A 19,668-nucleotide genomic window follows, 5' to 3' on the forward strand; every position below is an offset into this window, starting at 1 on the left:
GGAATTAACCATTCAGTCTAGTTAATTGGGAGGATTAACTGGGGAAACAAGAATGCCATATTTTTTTTAAAACAATCCTGCATATGTGTTGAATAAGTTGAAATTATAACTGTGCACATTCCTTCCTTCCTTCCTTCCTTCCTTCCATTATTTTCCTTCCTTCCTTCCATCCTTCCTTCCTTCCTTCCATCCTTCCTTCCTTCCTTCCTTCCATCCTTCCTTCCTCCCTTTATTTTCCTTCCTTCCTTCCTTTATTTTTCTTCCTTCCTTCCTTCCTTCTTTTCAGTCAAATTTTGAAACAGTTCATTATTATTGTTGTTGTTGTTGTTGTTATTATTATTATTATTATTATTATTATTATTATTATGTCAATACAACACAGCAAACGAGGTCACTATGCTGGATTTTGTATTTCATCACCAGTCGGGCGCTTCCCAAGCACCTAAGACTGCGTGATGTAGCGGCGAATTATATTTGCCAATCCCAGAAAAGCGGCCTTTTGCAATTGACAGATGGAGATTTTGTCAATTCCGATGGTTTTCAAATGTCCGCTGAGATCCTTTGGCACTGCGCCCAGCATGCCAAGTACCACTGGGACCACTTTCACTGGCTTATGCCAGAGTCGTTGCAGCTCGATTTTTAGATCTTCGTATTTCACTAATTTCTCTAGCTGCTTCTCCTCAATTCTGCTGTCCCCTGGGGTTGCGATGTCGATGATCCATACTTTCTTTTTCTTCACAATCAGGATGTCTGGTGTGTTATGCTTCAGAATTCGGTCAGTCTGAAGTCGGAGGTCCCACAGTAGTTTTGATTATTATTATTATTATTATTATTATTATTATTATTATTATTATTAAATTAGATTTATATGCCACTGCTTTCTGCAAACTCATTTCCTTCATAGAGGGACTTCATCTATTTCCAGGAATTTCATTGTTAGAACTTGGAGAAAATGTGATAAAAGAAAGATGATATATTATGTGTGACCTTGTAGACATTGGACAACAAGAGTCAATGTTTCTAAATACAGTACTGACTATGTTGCCTTGGTCTGATGGCAATTACAACCCAAGAACATCTGAAGCAGCACCACTTGTAAAAGAAAGCTCAACACGGGATAGTGATTTCTTGGAACAGCTGCCTGAACATAGGGAAGAATGCTGGGGAAAAGGAAGAGGGGAGAATGTATATGTAAATACAATGCATTTTGTGGCCTCATCATGATTTGGGTAACTTATGGGCTGAAGTGTTGGAGAATAGTCGCTAATATCCCAGTAGTAGCATGTCATTTACAGTGTCCTTTTACCTCCCCACTGACCTCCACTTCTCACCTCCGTGACCAGCACCAAGCCAATGAGATAGCAGATCACAGCAATGGCCAGGATCAGCAGCTCCCTACGTCCTTTCTTACGGAAGACTTCCGGGAACAAGTCAACGATGGCGGTCACTAAGCTCTCGACACAGACAAACTAGGGAAGAAAGTATGTCAGAAGATAAATTCCAAAGTTGCTAGATCTCAATCTGTTTAACTTTCTCCCCCCCTTTCTCTTTCCTTTTTATTTCTTTGCTACCTATCAGCTTCCTGTAGCAATTTTAGCACATGTGCATTTCTTAACACATCCCGCATTAGGCTTGTGATATATTTCCCCATCATTCACAACACACACATACACACACCAGATGAGGTTTAAGAATTCTTCCTACATGCACGTGAATACTGAACACGAGTTGAGTTTTATGGCAGAAGGAGCCATAAGTTTTGCTTATGGAGACTTTCTAATTCTTAGGACTTTTCTGTAAAAATCTGTTCAAATCCCGAATCTGGATAAAGAACTCTGCTGGACAATCCAACAGCCTCAAGAACAACATGGCACTGGACCAGAATATCTCCGAGACCGCCTTCTGTCGCACGAATCCCAGCGACCGATTAGGTCCCACAGAGTGGGCCTCCTCCGGGTCCCGTCAACTAAACAATGTCGGTTGGCGGGCCCCAGGGGGAGAGCCTTCTCTGTGGCGGCACCGACTCTCTGGAACCAACTCCCCCCGGAGATCAGAACTGCCCCTACTCTTCCTGCCTTCCGTAAACTCCTCAAAACCCACCTTTGCCGTCAGGCATGGGGAAACTAAACATCTTCCCCTGGGCACGTTGAATTTATATATGGTATGCTTGTGTGTGTGTATGTTAGTATAGGGGTTTTTCTTAAATTTATAATATTTTAATTAATTGGATTATGTATTGGATTGTCTTTTCACTTGTTGTGAGCCGCCCCGAGTTTTCGGAGAGGGGCGGCATACAAATCCAAATAATAAATAAATAAATAAATAAATAATAAATAAATAAATATTTAGCTAAAAGGATCAATGCTCAGCAGAAGAAACCATCCACTGGCATTATGCGTCTGGTGGCCTTGTGCATCATACATGAATATATGAGTAAATACTTTGCAAAGTTCTTACTTCTTACTTAAGAGCTACATAAGGGAAACTCCCCCCCCCCAATTCATTTCGAAGAAGAAAAGCCAAAAGAATCCATCACAAGAGAGCTTACATCTGCATTTGTACCATAAAAAAATCTGTGCATCTTAGTTGCATGAGATCAACATTCTGCTTTCCCAATTTATATAAGCCACTAATGCTGAGCATCACTTATTATTGGGCTCTTTCCTTTCCACCACAACCCAAACAAAATTGTATTCTGCAAGATGTATTACATACAAAAATATTAAAATATTCTACATTCTTCAAATTAGATGGAGTTAGGAATACTGTACATTAAAACAGGGGTGTCAATTTCAATTTCATTGAGGACTGCATCAGGGTTGTGTTTGACCTTGTGGGGCTGGAGTGGGCATGGCCAGCTCAACACCACTTGTATTAGGCCACCTGTGGTGGCTTGAGCATTCTGCCAGCAAAAACGGGCTCCCAAGCTCCATTTTCAGCCCCCATGGCCTCCTGCAACCCTCTCAAGCTCCATTTTTGCTGGCAGAAGTAATGTGGACCAGTCCTTTAGTATTTCCAGAGCAGCCCCGTTGCCCAGATCTAAGAACCCCATGGTATTCCCAGGTTCTGGGCCTTGAGTTTGACACCTCGGCATTAGAAGGTCTAATCATTTTTTTAAAAAAAATTATCATACTTGACTGTCCAGCCCCAAGAAGATCAGCATAAGGAAGAACAAAGAGGCCCACAGCTGGGATACAGGCATCATGGTTACTGCTTTGGGATAAGCAATAAATGCTAGGCCGGGACCTATCAATCAAACAAAAAGAAGCAAAGCAATGTTTTATTAGCTTAAGGTGAGGCACTAGTATCCCTTCAACAGTTATCAGATCACAGTTCCTGTTGAAACTTTATCCCACTGGATACGATGATTGGAGTTGAATGGGAATTCATGCAAAGAATACGGGTTTTCAGCTTCTGCCTTATCAAACATGCTTACTGGATTAAGACAGACAAATACACAGATATCAGAGGCTACCTGTGTATTACAATCTAGTTCCTTCTGGGTATGGGAGACAAAAGCAGATAGGCATGGAGAACATCAACAAAATCTGACATATGTGAGTTTCTCTACCCATCTTGTAGAGCAGGGATCACCAACTTTGGCAACTTTTTAGCTTGGTGGACTTTAACTCCCAGAATTCCCTAGCCAGCTGGCTGGGGAATTCTGGGAGTTGAGGTCCTCCAATCTTAAAGTTGCCAAGCTTGGACATCCATGTTGTAGACAACTTGTATGGACATTGTTTAAGGAAGGCCTCCCCCAATTTTAGCACAGTGACAACTCACATAATTCAAGCCAGCATGAATTGGGTTGAAATCAAATTGGGAAAGAGAGTCTTAAGTTTAGGTTATGGGTCCTATTCCTAAAATATAGTCCATAATTTATACTTCTTCTGCAGCCCTCAGATCCTTACCTGATTCAGCTACTTTTGAAATGGGGACTCCTTGTTCCTGAGCCATGAAGCCCAAGACAGAGAAGATGGCAAAGCCTGCCACAAAGCTTGTGGCACTGTTCAGGAAACAGAGCATGAAGGAATCTCTGTGGAAAATTCAAGAAAGAGAGAGAGAGAGAGAGAGAGAAATTGTTGTCATCAGATGGTGTTAAAGATATTGTCAGAGTATGCACGCTGTTCCATGAAAAGCTGCCTTACACAATTGATTGTTGGTGAATCTGTCTGTGCTGATGATTGGTTTGTCAAACACATCCAAGATAGCATAAATACAAACATGGATATGAATGAAAGAAACGAATACAAATAAATGGGGGCAGTAGGACAGGGATGGTAGGCACACTGGTGTGCTTATGCACATTCCGTTTATGGACCGCTTAGGAACAGGGCGAGGTCCACAGTAGACAGTTTAAGGTTGAAGCTGTGAGGGTTAGAGGATGTAACAATGGAGTCAGTTAGGTAGAGCAGTGTTTCCCAACCTTGGCAACTTGAAGATACCTGGACTTCAATTCCCAGAATTCCCCAGCCAGCATTTGCTGGCTGGGGAATTCTGGGAGTTGAAGTCCAAATATCTTCAAGTTGCCAAGGTTGGGAAACACTGAGGTAGAGCATTCCAGGTGTTGACCACTCTGTTATTGAAGTCGTATTTTCTGCAATTGAGTTTGGAGCAGTTAATCTTGAGTTTGTATCGATTGTGTATTATTGAGTTTGAAGCTGAAGAAGTCATTGACAGGTAAGACATTGTAACAGACAATTTTGTGTACTGTGCTTAGATCATACAGCTGTGCATTCATGATATTCCAGAGTTATATTAATAATAATAATAATAATAATAATAATAATAATAATAATAATAATAACAACAACAACAACAGGAACAGGAACAGGAACAGGAACAACAACAGGAACAGCAATAACAGAGTTGGAAGGGACTTCTAGTCCAGCCCCCTGCTTAGGCAGGAAACCCTACACTACTTCAGACAGATGGTTATCCAACATCTTCTTAAAAACTTCCAGTGTTGGAGGATTGTTGGACTTGTTTTGGGATTACTCCCAAGGTATCTATAACTATTGGTAATACATAGAAACATAGAAACATAGAAGTCTGAGGGCAGAAAAAGACCTCATGGTCCATCTAGTCTGCCCTTATACTATTTTCTGTATTCTATTTTAGGATGGATATATGTTTATCCCAGGCATGTTTAAATTCAGTTACTGTGGATTTATCTACCACGTCTGCTGGAAGTTTGTTCCAAGGATCCACTACTCTTTCAGTAAAATAATATTTGCTCATGTTGCTTTTGATCTTTCCCCCAACTAACTTCAGATTGTGTCCCCTTGTTCTTGTGTTCACTTTCCTATTAAAAACACTTCCCTCCTGGACCTTATTTAACCCTTTAACATATTTAAATGTTTCGATCATGTCTCCCTTTTCCTTCTGTCCTCCAGATTATACAGATTGAGTTCATTAAGTCTTTCCTGATACATTTTATGCTTAAGACTTCCACCATTCTTGTAGCCCATCTTTGGATACCCTTGATTGTTTTTTTTTTGTCATGGTTGTTTTACTTCTACCAACATGCTTATTTGATCACTCTTAATTATTGTTAAATTTTTGCTTTATTCACCTTTAATTTAACTATTATTTTTGGAAAGTATTATTTGGGTAAGTTGTTATACCATTATTTAAACAAAAACTCTGCATGTCAAATAGTTTGACTCCCTCTCCTTTGTGGCAACCCCTGAAATATTGGAACACTCTATCATGTCTCCCGTCTCCCCAACTCTCTCTGTGTCTACATCCATATTTGCAGAAATGAGTCATTATATGAAGCAAGAAACGGAATAGAAGATGAACGGCAACAATTTGAACCATTGTGGAAGATCCTGCATTCCAGAAGAATTGTCAGACTACAAGGAAATATATTGTATATTAAAGAATCCAGTGGATTGTAAACACACAGTGACTGATACTACAAAACTTTAAAAATCTGCAGAAATTAAAAGTGGCATTTTACTTCTACCTGTAACAGTTGTTGCTATATTTGTTGTAGCTGCCAAGAGCTGTCAGGCATCCTTGGCAAATGGCATATGAAAAGAAGATCTGAGTGCCTGCATCCATCCATACCTGAAACAAGAAAAGGATAATAATTCTACAGTCAGGAGGTGAATCATCAAGAAGAACATGTTAGCTGCCAATGCCACCCCAAGAAAATAGTTGGAGAAGAGGTTGACGGGGTAATAAATGTCCTTGGTTGAAAGATTCACCAGATATATATAAACTGAATAAACAAATTCTCACAGCCAACCCACACTCAGTAAAAGACCTTGGAATACTAATATCAAATGACCCAAGTGCTAAAGCCCACTGCAACAATATCGCCAAAAAGGCTTATAGAGTTGTTAACCTGATCCTACATAGCTTCTGTTCCAGGAATCTCACACTACTCACAAGAGCCTACAAAACTTTTGCCAGACCCATCCTTGAATACAGCTCATCTGTCTGGAACCCATACCACATCTCGGAGATCAACACCCTTGAAAACGTCCAAAGATATTTCACCAGAAGAGCCCTTCACTCCTCCACTCGAAACAGAATACCCTACGAAAATAGACTAACAATCCTGAGTCTAGAAAGCTTAGAACTACGGCACCTAAAACACGATTTAAGTATTGCCCACAAGATCATATCCTGCAACGTCCTACCAGTCAATGACTACTTCAGCTTCAACCGCAACAACAAACTTAATATTAAACACTCCAAACTTGACTGTAAAAAATATGACTTTAACAATCGAATTGTCGAAGCGTGGAACTCATTACCAGACTCAGTAGTGTCAACCCCTAACCCCCCAACATTTCTCCCTTAGACTATCCACGATTGACCTCTCCAGGTTCCTAAGAGGTCAGTAAGGGGCGTACGTAAATCCACTAGTGTGCCTTTCGTCCCCTGTCCAATTGTCTTTCCTTTATCTCATATATCATATATATTTTCTTCCTTTCATATATCTTCTCTATTTTTACATATTATCTTGATATATATTACTTCATGTCTATTCTCTTCCATATGTATTGTGTATTGGACAAACAAACAAGCAAGCAAGCAAGCAAGCAAGCAAGCAAGCAAACAAACAAACAAACAAACAAACAAACAAACAAATAAATAAATAAATAAATATGCTAGCTGTATCCACAAAATAGAGAGGAATTTCCTACACAGGAGAAAGATTATGGTAGATCTGTTTAGATATTACAGTATAGATGCATCACACTTGAAAAAAACACATATTGCTGAATTCATGTGCTTTTCTAGTAGTACCATACAGCTGTGAAAGTGGAACCATAAGAAAGACTTAATGAAGGAAAATGGATGCCTTTGAATCCTGGTGCTGGAAAATCTGTTGAGAATACTTTGGACTCTCTTTGAAGAGGAAGAAATAATTCAATATTAGATGAAATAAAACCATACTGCTCATTAGAAGCATCAATAATGAAGCTAAAGCTTTAAAATTGTGCATAATTTAATGCAAAGGCAACAGTAACTACCGTAGTGATGATCCCAAGGCTTAGAAAAATTAAAGTCAATGGAAAAAGAAGTCGACAGAAATAAGGGGGCTGCTACTATCACCAATGACACAAGCAGGAACTTATAAGAACTCAAAGAAGCAGTTACATTGGAGCACGAAGAGTCGGAAGTGATGAAATAAGTGATCAAATCAAAGGGTGCATCACTGAAAAATTCACAAATGAGACATGTGTAAATCAAAATCTAAAATCTTTTCCATCAATGTGAAAATAACTTTGGAAGTCTTCACAAAAGATTCTGAATATACTGTATTTCTCTCACTCAGATCCTTTTCTACTAGTTTTTTCTCATCATTCCTATCATCCTTTTCCTCCCACTTAGGGCTGTATGACTGTAACTTGTTGCTTGTATCCTAAGATTTTTATTAATATTGATTGTTTCTTCATTGCTTATTTGACCCCTATGACAATTGTTAAGTGTTGTACCACATGATTCTTGACAAATGTATCTTTTTCTTTTATGTACGCTGAGAGCATATGCACCAAGACAAATTCATTGTGTGTCCATTCACACTTGACCAATTAATTTTTTTTCTGTTCTGTTCTGTTCTGTTCTATTCTATTCTATTCTATACCATTCCATTCCATTCTATTCTATTCCCTTTTATATGGCCTGTTAGGTTGGGCAAATATGGTTGTGGCTTTGAAATAACTTTTCTGTGATGATGTGCCTAGTAGCCTCATTTATTTATTTGGATTTTTTCATTAGACTTCCATGGTACACTGCGACTGTAGGATGGTTCCGAAGATTACAAAACATATCGAAGAATTGCTAGCGCCCAGGTTTAACGTTTCCAAGTCCACAGTGCTACCATGGAGAGTTCTTAATGTACGTGTTGCAATTTTCCCCAATGTAGCAATTTCCAGATGCATCAGACCATAACACTCATCATCCCCAGCTACCAGCACAACAGTGGCTAGGGACAACAGGTGTTTAAGCCAATGCACCTGGAGAGGACCCAAAAGGAAAAGTGATAGATGGTATTTTATGCTTTCATGTGCATTTTGTTTGACTGGATTTATTAGGTCATGCTTAAGATGTTATATTACTGACAATCCCTCAGGTAAGCAGTTAAGAGCAAGCATGTCAAATAAATCTTTTGAAGACTTCTTTTCAAGGAAACAGTGCAATCATCCAGGAAGGAATTTGTTGCAAACAGAAATGAGCATGCAATCATCCACAGGGACTACTCTCTTGAAAGATTCTTCTGCTTAAACATCGACTTTTAAAAATGAGTGTTTGGAAAAATTGTATGCAAAATCTAAATATCTTAGGAAAAGATGTATATAGGATCAGGGGTGAAATCCAGCAGGTTCTGAAAGCCCACTGCAACAATATTGCCAAAAAGGCTTCTAGAGTTGTTAACCTGATCCTACGCAGCTTCTGCTCCGGCAATCTCACACTACTCACCTGAGCCTACAAAACTTTTGCCAGACCCATCCTTGAATACAGTTCATCTGTCTGGAATCCATACCACATCTCGGACATCAACACCTTTGAAAATGTCCAAAGATACTTCACCAGAAGAGCCCTTCACTCCTCCACTCGAAACAGAATACCCTACGAAAGCAGACTATCAATCCTAGGTCTAGAAAGCTTAGAACTACGTTGGCTAAAACACGATCTAAGTATTGCCCACAAGATAATATGCTGCAATGTTCTACCTGTCAATGACTACTTCAGCTTCAACCGCAACAACACAAGAGCACGCAACAGATTCAAACTTAATATTAACCGCTCCAAACTTGACTGTAAAAAATATGACTCCAGCAACCGAGTTGTCAAAGCGTGGAACTCATTACTGGACTCAGTAGTGTCAACCCCAAATCCCCAACATTTTTCCCTTAGACTATCCACGATTGACCTCTCCAGGTTCCTTAGAGGTCAGTAAGGAGCTTGCATAAGTGCACCATAAAATTCTATTCTATTCTATTCTATTCTATAGGATAGGCACAAAATACATGTATGGCAGGTGTTCTGCCGGGCTCTCTGATAGGAGCCTCCCGAAAATTCAAGGGTACAAATTTCAGACACACACACGTTTGAAAATTCAAAACAATGTTCTTTATCACAAAATTCAAAATAAACAAAGCACTCTTTTTGTATTTCAAACAGCACTCTTCCCAAAACAACTGGGTATTCTGTACGATTTCCCTTAAGCAGTCATTAAGTACTTAGCTAGCACCTGTGAAGAAACTTCACATCCCTTCTTCTTCCAACGAAGTGGCACACACACACACATACACGTTGCTCTGCTTTGGTTTCAAAGGTGTGAAAAAGTAACAAAGTCCAGCAACACAAGATTCCTGACGAACTCCAATCAGATATTCTTCCACAACGGCCAAACCCACCTGCTGCTATTTATAGCAGCAGCCCTAATTACTGGAGCCCCACCCAAACACAAGTGGCCTTCCTTATTTGCAGTAATATGTTCTTATTTGGTCTCTTCTACGCATAATTCTGCGCTTGCGTGGGTCCAAAACATCATCATCTGAATCAATGGAAGATAAGGGAGATTGACTGCCTGGGTTGTTTGCCAAGCCCTCCTCTGCCGAGTCACTCCCACCTTCTTCTTCATCCGAGGAAACTAAACTCTGAACTGATTCTGTCGGCAATAACACAGGCCTGTGACATGTTGAATTTTCCCCTGCATCCACCTCCCCATTCCCTGGGGCAGGAGCTGGGCCAGAGCCAACCAAAACAGCAGGCAAAAACCAATACAAATTATCTTGTGTGAATGTTTGCATAGACTTGTAGATGATGCAAAACTTTGAGAGAAAAGAGTAACACTGAATAAAAGACAATAACTAAATGTAGACCAGTCCATGCTCCTTATATTAACTAGGAGGGAGCTCTGATCCTACGAAATTCAGCTGCCCTTATTTCATATTTTCAGGACATCCAAAATCAATTTGACATTGTTCTGTCTGGGTCCCTCCAGCAAACACCAACCCAAAAAGAGAATCCAGACACACTGGTAAAAATCAAAGGCAGTTTATAGAATTCAAAGCAAACACGGGTAACAGAAAATGTCCTTACACACAGGAACACGCTGAAACTTCAAAGATGTTTCACGAAGGCCATGAAGTAAAACAGGATTCTTGCTGTCAAAAACAACACTGGAGATAACAAACATACGCCTCCCCCAAGTCTTCCAGTCTTCTAGGCCACAAGCCAAGATCAGAGACGCCGAGAAGCAAAGCAGGGTCACAGAACTTTCAAGTTGATAACGCTCCACATGGCTAAAAGGGCTTGCCTGCCTTTTAAACCCTGCTGAGGAGAACCACACCCAAACCCAGCTGTTGCCAATTCAGTGATGTCAATACCTTTCTAATTGGTCCCGTCTCTGAGCTGCACGTCTCTGTCTCATGTCAATTATAGCCTGTGCTTCCTCTTCCAATGAAGCCAGGCTACTGGCTGGGGAGAGCCCTCCCCCCCGGGGCTCTCAGGCTGCTCCCCCTCATCCTCTTCCTGACGTTCCTCTCCCCCGTCTGCCTGGTCCTCCCCCTCCTGTTCACTGTCCTCCTCCTCCGGGCCTGGATCCAGCAGAGATGCAGCCGGTCCCTGAGGAGCCTCAGGCTGAATCACAACAGACATGGCCAATAAAAGGTCATCATTTCTTTAAAGCAGCCACATCTTTTTCCAGAAAAATGCCTCTAATTTAAAAGTCACTTGGCTTTAATGACATGATTTTGTAAAGCTGCAATAACGCTTTCAGGAGCATTGTGTCCATGAAAAGTTGAAATCATACCTGTCCATTTGAAGCGTGCATGATTTGCCTACTGAAACATGAAAGGAGTTACAACTCACCTGAGGATCAGCCAGTCTGGCAATGTCTGGGTTTAAGTAGAATATAATTCCATCTAAAGCCCCCGGGAGAGTGACTCCTCGAATTAGCAGCACAATCAACATTAGGTAAGGGAAAGTGGCAGTGAAGTAGACTACCTGGGAATAAAACAAAAATTCATTAAAACTAGTGAATAGCCAAGACCCCTGTCCTTCAAAGTTATTAACAATTAATCAACACCAGAAGAGGAACAGGGCAGACAACCCCTGGCCCCAAATCTACGAGGGTCACCCAGGAAGTAATGCACCACATTTTTTTTCTTGGCCTAGAGCAGTGTTTCCCAACCTTGGCAACTCGAAGATATTTGGACTTCAACTCCCAGAATTCCCCAGCCAGCAAATGCTGGCTGGGGAATTCTGGGAGTTGAAGTCCAGATATCTTCAAGTTGCCAAGGTTGGGAAACACTGGCCTAGAGCAATGGTACAAATACGAAACTTTAGATATACATTATTTGAATTGTCAGGAGTGTGTGTATAAATTTTGTGTTTCTTCAGACAGATAGTGTAGCTACAGCAATGTTTGGAAATGGCGTCTATAAGTGATGTACGTTACAAGCAGCATGTCGTCATTGAATTTCCCATTGCAGAGAAAGAAACTGTTGGGAACATTTATGAATGTTTGTGTACAGTTTATGGAGAATCTGCAGTTGACAGAAGTACGGTTAGTCACTGGGTGCAGAGGGTGAGGCAACGTAGTTTTAAATTGTCTAATTACAGTATTTCAAATTAGATATAGAAACATTCTGAAAAAGCTGTAAAAGCGAGTAATCATTCTTTGTATTTGTTTTGATTTATGTATTTTTTTCGCTCCATTTTAAATGGGTTTTTTGTTTGTCTGTCTGGTATGTCTTTTTTTAATGGAAAACCTAATAAACATTATGTTAAAAGAAGAAAAAGCCGCAGGTGTGAGCTTAAATGGACTCCAGAGGATGATAGCGAACAGGAAGGCTGGAGGAATGTTGTCTATGGCAGTGTTTCCCAATCTTGGCAACGTGAAGATATCTGGACTTCAACTCCCAGAATCCCCCAGCCAGCCTTTGCTGTAATTAGTGCTACAGATAAAAAGAGCAGCGTGCTGATTTAGCCTTGTGGAAGTTTATCTGATTCATTCTTTCGTCAAGATCGTGGTTTTGCTGTTTCCCTATTCAAGACTGCGTGTGGACTTTCTGGACTTTGGAATTGGACTCAATTTCCCAGTTACTGGGTGAGAAATTGGATTGCATTTAACCTGTGCCTTGTGTGTATCAGAAAATCCCTTTGACATTTTAAAAGGGAGATTTTTTCTGCTTTTCTGTTGATAAAGACTTTTGGTTTTCCTTCTGTTGTGTGGTATGTGTCTTTCTGGACTAATTACCCTGTAATTATGGGCGGTTGGGACAGGCCGGCAGAACAGCTTCAAGACAGGATTAGACAGATTCATGAATGCCAAATGTATTGGTGGTTATTGAAATGGTGCCGCCTTTGTGTTGGTTGAGGCAGGCAGGATTCCCTTGAGTACCATTTGTTGGGGGTCAAGGGAAAGGGAGGGTTTCACCTCTTTTGGCTCAAGACCCCAATATACAGTGATACCTTGTCTTACAAACTTAATTGGTTCCAGGACAAGGTTCTTAAGGTGAAAAGTTTGTAAGACGAAACAATGTTTCTCATAGGAATCAATGGAAAAGTGATTAATGCATGCAAGCCCAAAATTCACCCCTTTGCCAGCCAAAGCACCCGAAGCAAAAACACAGAGGTCCGGAGGTGGGGTTTCGAGGACTTCGGTGTTTTTGCAGTGCTGCAATTTCACTGATGCTCCCTTCGCTGGGAAACCCTACCTCTGGACTTTTGTTGCCAGTGAAGCGCTCATTTTTGCAATGCTGGGATTCCCCTGCTGGGATTCCCCTGCAGCATCGCAAAAACATGGAAGTCCGGAGGTGGGGTTTCCCATGGAGGGGAGCCTCAAAGGAATCCCATCAGTGCAAAAACGAGTGCTTCACTGCAATGGAAGTCCGGAGGTGGGGCATCCCAGCAGCAGCGGTAGGTTTGTAAGGTGAAAATAGTTTGTAAGAAGAGGCAAAAAAATCTTAAACCCCAGGTTTGTATCTTGAAATGTTTGTATGATGAGCCGTTTGTAAGATGAGGTATCACTGTATAATTGGTGGGACACTGTGTGACACAGAATGCTGGACTCGATGGGCTTTGGCCTGATTCAGCAGGGCTCTTCTTAGGTTCTTAAATAGCACAACCTATTTTAAATTATGGTAGTGCAGCAACTTGTGTTTCCTGGCTTGCAACAAGAGCATGATAGAACTGACAGACTGATGAAATGTTCGATGTTGCAACAGCAGTACATGATGCAAGTACATTTTGAAATCCATACACTGATTCCTGTATCCCCCTGGAATCAATAAAAGCAGGGTTTTTCCCCCTGAATAGAATTCATTTGCATTTTCTTAATTCAGTGTAACTTTAATGCAATGCTAATTTAATCAAAACCGATGCTTTCTATTACCACTGGATCTTATAACGTAAGTAGCCAAGTGGGAAATATATTTATATTCCACACTATGTGTTTTGGCTTTCAATTAAGGAATATCAGTTAAGATTCTTGAATTTGCTTGGTCTGATTTATAGTTCTCATTTCTATCCTGGCAAATACCAACACGTCTCAATAAAAAATGTGAAATGAAACCGACTGTTAAAAATTCTAAAACACAGCATAATATGAATAATAATGCAAGAATTAAAAGGGTTTTTTTTATTATTACAGGGTGGGGTTTTTTTAATTGGGAAAGTGGAGACCCAACGCAACTTCCAAGAAATGTGTGTCATAATTTGGGTTGCAAATGCAAGAGAAGACCACTGTATCTATTGCTTGCCAAAATGATGGGCCTCTAGCAATGATGGGAGTACTGTCTTTTAATAATCAGACACTTCCTAACTGCAAATGTGCTCCTAAGTAACCATCCACAGCTTTAAAAATTAATACCAGCAACTTTAATCGTGCCTAGTAGGTTTGCTACCAATGCCACTTAGGGATTGCTGAGCAATGTAGCTGTGCATTTTGCAGCAACTGCAACTTCCACATGTTTTTCCAGGAGAGACCCATTTAATGCAAGTGCAGTAGCCAAGTTGGCATACAATCAAAGCATGAACAAATATTGCCCAAATCAATGAGTTTAGATATGGTTTCCTATTTATCTACAACACCTCTCCCTTATCCAGAAGTAACGTCAGTTTTTCTACTTTGTTCAGGAGGTGTTGTGGTTAGCTCTAGCCCTTTTCTGCCCCAAGGATTGTGGATGTGGGGGAGACATCCACATGCTGCAGGCCTGTTTTGCCCCCCGGTGGAATCTGCTGATGAAGGCTCCTCTGACCAAGAAGACATGAGTGACAGGGAGGAGGAGAGTGGGGCAGACAGCTCAGAAGGAGATCAATTATCTAGCTCCTCCTTGGATTCAGAACAAGAGTTAATGATACAGCCATGCATGCGGAGAGCGATGCATAGGCAACAACAACTGAGAGATTATTATCAAAGAAAATGAGGCCACCTGTGGTTGGGTGAGGCTGTGGTAATTAGTGAGGCTGCTATAAATAGCAGCCTGTGGGTTTGGCCATTGTGGAGGATTATCTGATCGTTGTGTTTCGTGACTGCTTTACTGACTTTGACTTTTTGTGTGCTGATTTTCCCCCGCTTTGAAACTAAACCAGAGCAAAGTGTGTTTCACTTTGTGAAAGAAGAAGGACTGTGAATTGCCTCACAGCTGCAAGCTAAGTATCACAGAACTGATAAGGGACTTGTACAAATTACTAGTTTGTTTGGAGACGAGTGCTCTTCGCTATACCAAAAGAGGGCTTGATTTAAGTGAATTTTCATTATAAAGAACATTCTTTTGAATTTTCAAACATGTGTGTGTCTGAAATTTGTACCTGTGAATTTTTGGGAGGAGTCTACCAGAGAGCCCGACAGAACAGGAGGGAAGTGTTTTTAATAGGAAAGTGAACACAAGAACAAGGGGGCACAATCTGAGGTTAGTTGGGGGAAAGATCAGAAGCAACATGAGAAAATATTATTTTACTGAAAGAGTAGTAGATCCTTGGAACATACTTCCAGCAGACGTGGTTGGTAAATCCACAGTAACTGAACTTAAACATGCCTGGGATAAACATATATCCATCCTAAGGTAAAATACAGGAAATAGAATAAGGGCAGACTAGATGGACCATGAAGTCTTTTTCTGCCATCAATCTTCTATGTTTCTATGTTTCCTGATCTAGCCTATTATTAACTTAGGCAGCATACCAAAGTATGAATGCTTCACTGGAATTGAATGGAATGATGTAATATTCCATAGAACGTCAGAGGTTAACAGTCTAAAGATTAAACAATAATTATCCAACATTTAAACATCAGACAAACCTTTTTTTGCTTGGTTGCCAAAAGAGTACACACCCACACCCTGCAAATAGTCCAGAATGCAATTGCATATGCTGTCTCAGTACACCCATATAACACCTATGCTCCATGAGCTGCATTGGCTTGCAATTAGTCTCTGGTCACAATTCAAGGTGTTGGTTATCACCTATAAAGCCCTATATGGTTCAGGGCCAGACTATCTACAGGACTGTCTCCTGCTGCATACCACCCAGAGGCCAATAAGTTGTCACAGGGTTGCCTTTCTCTAGGTTCCATCAACTAAGCAATGCAGGTTGGTGGGACCACAGGGGAGGGCCTTCTCTGTGGCTGCTCCGGCTCTATGGAACCAACTCTCCCCCAATGTCCATACTGTTCCCATCCCATTGGCCTTCTGAAAGGCCACAAAGACCTGGCTTTGCCAGAAGGCCCAGGGGCCATGAAACTGACCTCTGTTATGGCCAATTAAATATTGAAGGGTATGTATATGTGTTGCCTGGATTGATTGAATTATGGGTTGTTGTTTTTAATTGGGGTTTATAGTTTTAGATTTTCCATATTTGACTTCTTTTTTACCATATTTGTGGTTTTTTTATATTGTTGTAAGTCCGTGAGTCCTTCGGGATTGGGCAGCATAGAAGTCAAATAAAATAAAATAAATAGATACCGTGGTACCTCTACTTACGAACTTAATTCTTAAGTACAAAAGTTTGTAAGAAGAAACAATTTTTCCCATAGGAATCAATATAAAAGCAAATTATGCATGTGATTGGGGAAACCACAGGGAGGGTGGAGGCCCTGTTTCCTCCCAGGAGATTCCTAGAGAGGCCCCATGGAGGCTTCTCCCCTCCTTTTCCTCCCAGGAGATTCCTAGAGAGGCCCCATGGAGGCTTCTCCCCACTTTTTCCAGCCCTGTTTCCTCCCAGGAGATTCCTAGAGAGGCCCCATGAGGCTTCTCCCCGCCTTTCCAGCCCTGTTTCCTCCCAGGAGATTCCTAGGGAGGCCTCACAGAGGCTTCTCCCCAGCTTTTCTGGCCCTGTTTCCTCCCAGGAGATTCCTAGAGAGGACCCATGGAGGCTTCTCCCTGCCTTTTCCAGTTACAGTTTCAGAGGCTTGGGGTTTGTAAATGGAAAATGGTTCTTGAGAAGAGGCAAAAAAATCTTGAACACCCGGTTCTTATTTAGAAAAGTTCGTAAGCAGAGACATTTGTAGGTAGAGCTACCACTGTAAATGCATATATCCCGTGCATACTTTTATCCTGCTGCTCTCTGATGCAAGGAGAGTGACAGGAGAGAGAGTAAAGCAACTCAAGCATTGACTAAGCACAGAGTAACTCCTACTTTGCCACTGGACTTGACTCCTTTCCAGATGCAGAAATAGCAGATGATCCAGGCTAGCATGAGGCACAGAGCCAACTCCCAGCGCACAGTGCCCAGATTGTGAAGACCGTCTGTTATTTTCAGTGTTCGCCTCCTGAGAGGAGAGATGAAAAGATGGGGGGGAGGTAAGGCATCCTGTAGGATGGATCCAGCCCGCCAAGCCTTGAGTTTGACACCCCTGTGCTAGCCCTTCAAAGACCCCAAGCCCCAAACCATCATTAATATTCTTCCCCATTTTACTTTTTAGAAAAGGATCCCTTTTGAGGTGTTCCCATGCCAACTTGCCTTATGTGAGTTGGGACACTTTATTCATGATTATTGTCAAGGCTGTGGCTTTTCCTCCTGTCTCCCAAGGTCATTCTCGCAGACCATTATTCTTTCTTACCAGAGTAATTATTTTATTTTATTTTATTTTATTTTATTTTATTTTATTTTATTTTATTTTATTTTATTTTATTTTATTTTATTTTATTTTATTTTATTTTATTTTATTTTATTTTACTTTACTTTACTTTATTTTATTTTATTTTATTTTATTTTTATTATATTTTATTTTATTTTATTTTATTTTATTATTAGTTTAGTTTAGTTTAGTTTAGTTTATTTATTTTAGTTTAGTTTAGTTTAGTTTATTATTTCATTTCAGTTCATTTTATTTATTTTATTTTATTTTATTTTATTAGTTTAGTTTAGTTTAGTTTAGTTTAGTTTATTATTTTTGTTTTGTTTTAATTTATTTTTTCATTCATTCATTCATTCAATTATTATGCTGCCCTTCTCCTTAGACTCAGGGCAGCTTACAACGTATTAGCAATAGCACTTTTTAACAGAGCCAGCATATTGCCCCCGGGTCCTCATTTTACCCACCTCGGAAGGATGGAAGGCTCAGTCAACCTTGAGCCGGTGATGAGATTTGAACTGCTGATCTACAGATCTACAGTCAGCTTCAGTGGCCTGCAGTACAGCACTCTACCTGCTGCGCCACCCTGGCTCTTATGATAGTACTTAATGATACTACTAGTTGTCCTTGCTATCCACACTAAAGGCTACAAACCGTACTGTCTTTATTGGTGACAGAGTGTTGAGGAAGAGAGAAAATGCGTTGAGGATACTGTTCAGCTTATGGATAGGCAATGGCGTGTAATTCCCACTTGCCTTCATAAAATTTAGGCACTTTCCCCAGAAATTAATTAATGACTTAATTAGGTTTGAGTTGATCACATGTGCATTCCTCCTCAAAGTGGGGATGGGAAACATAACATTTATACAGTATACTTTGTCATTATTATTCAACAGGAAAAACTGGTCAATATTTGCAATATGGATATTTTTTGCAATTAAAAAATGTAAGTGCAGAATGCCCTAATCCTATGAAGTATTTCATTGAAACCCTATTGCTTTCCTGTTGTTTGTTTACCATCTCTTATTAATCTAAATATTTGCATTTTTCTCTCTGCTGTTCTCAAAATAGCCGCCTTGCTCAGCCATCATATTTCAACTGCAGTGATATCTTAGGAGGAAATCTAAGATAAAATGTGTCAAATAAATACATTAAGAAAGTCTACCAACAATTTACATGCCTCAAATTATTTTAGAGGCTCTATGTCTGGGAAGATGTTTTCCAGATGTTTAAGATTATAAAGAAAGCTGCTAGGAGCAACCATCTATTGCAGATGTAGAATGCAGGGCTACCATCTTGATTTTTTAAACCATTCCAAACAGACACCCCTGGAATGGTGGATATACTGTACCAGTGGTAGGTTGCTACTGGTATGGTCTGGTGGTGGTGGGAGGCCTTGCCCACCCACCCTGGATGCTTCTGCACATGTGCAGAAACATCTTGCAGGCAGATGAGCATACTGCAAACATGTAGTGATGGGATTTAGAACCCATCGCACTGTATTGTACATGTATGCAATGCTTGCTTTTTCTGTAGGCCAGGGTGGCACAGTGGTTAGAGTGCAGTACTAGAGACTACTTCAGATAACTGCTAGCTGTAGTTCAGCAGTTCAAATCTCACCACCGGCTCAAGGTTGACGCAGCCTTCTATCCTTCCAAGGTGGGTAAAATGAGATTTTCGGGGGCAATATGCTGATTCTCTAAACGGCTTAGAGAGGGCTGTAAAAGTATTATAAAGCTGCACACAGTCACTCATACCCTCATCACCTCGAGGCTCGACTACTGTAACGCTCTCTACATGGGGCTACCTTTGAAAAGTGTTTGGAAACTTCAGATCGTGCAGAATGCAGCTGCGAGAGCAATCATGGGCTTCCCAAGGCATGCCCATGTTACTCCAACACTCCGCAGTCTGCATTGGTTGCCGATCAGTTTCCGGTCACAATTCAAAGTGTTGGTTATGACCTATAAAGCCCTTCATGGCACTGGACCAGATTATCTCAGGGACCGCCTTCTGCTGCACGAATCCCAGCGACCAGTTAGGTCCCACAGAGTGGGCCTTCTCCGGGTCCCGTCAACTAAACAATGTCATTTGGCGGGACCCAGGGGAAGAGCCTTCTC

At 40.8% G+C, this 19,668-nt stretch overlaps 1 protein-coding gene across 1 annotated transcript in view; it reads right to left on the minus strand.

Annotated features, from left to right (window-relative positions):
* Positions 1-19,668, minus strand: part of LOC139169784 (sodium- and chloride-dependent betaine transporter-like) — a 92,148-nt gene that overhangs the window by 38,488 nt on the left and 33,992 nt on the right. The window contains exons 6-11 of the mRNA XM_070756423.1: positions 17,113-17,245; positions 11,344-11,478; positions 5,972-6,075; positions 3,912-4,036; positions 3,134-3,246; positions 1,332-1,469 (exon numbers count right to left, since the gene is read on the minus strand). Of these exons, the coding sequence (XP_070612524.1) occupies positions 1,332-1,469; positions 3,134-3,246; positions 3,912-4,036; positions 5,972-6,075; positions 11,344-11,478; positions 17,113-17,245 (748 nt within the window). The remainder of the gene's footprint in view (positions 1-1,331; positions 1,470-3,133; positions 3,247-3,911; positions 4,037-5,971; positions 6,076-11,343; positions 11,479-17,112; positions 17,246-19,668) is intronic.

Source organism: Erythrolamprus reginae, chromosome 6 (genome assembly GCF_031021105.1).
Source record: "Erythrolamprus reginae isolate rEryReg1 chromosome 6, rEryReg1.hap1, whole genome shotgun sequence".
In the NCBI taxonomy this organism is placed as follows: domain Eukaryota; kingdom Metazoa; phylum Chordata; class Lepidosauria; order Squamata; family Dipsadidae; genus Erythrolamprus; species Erythrolamprus reginae.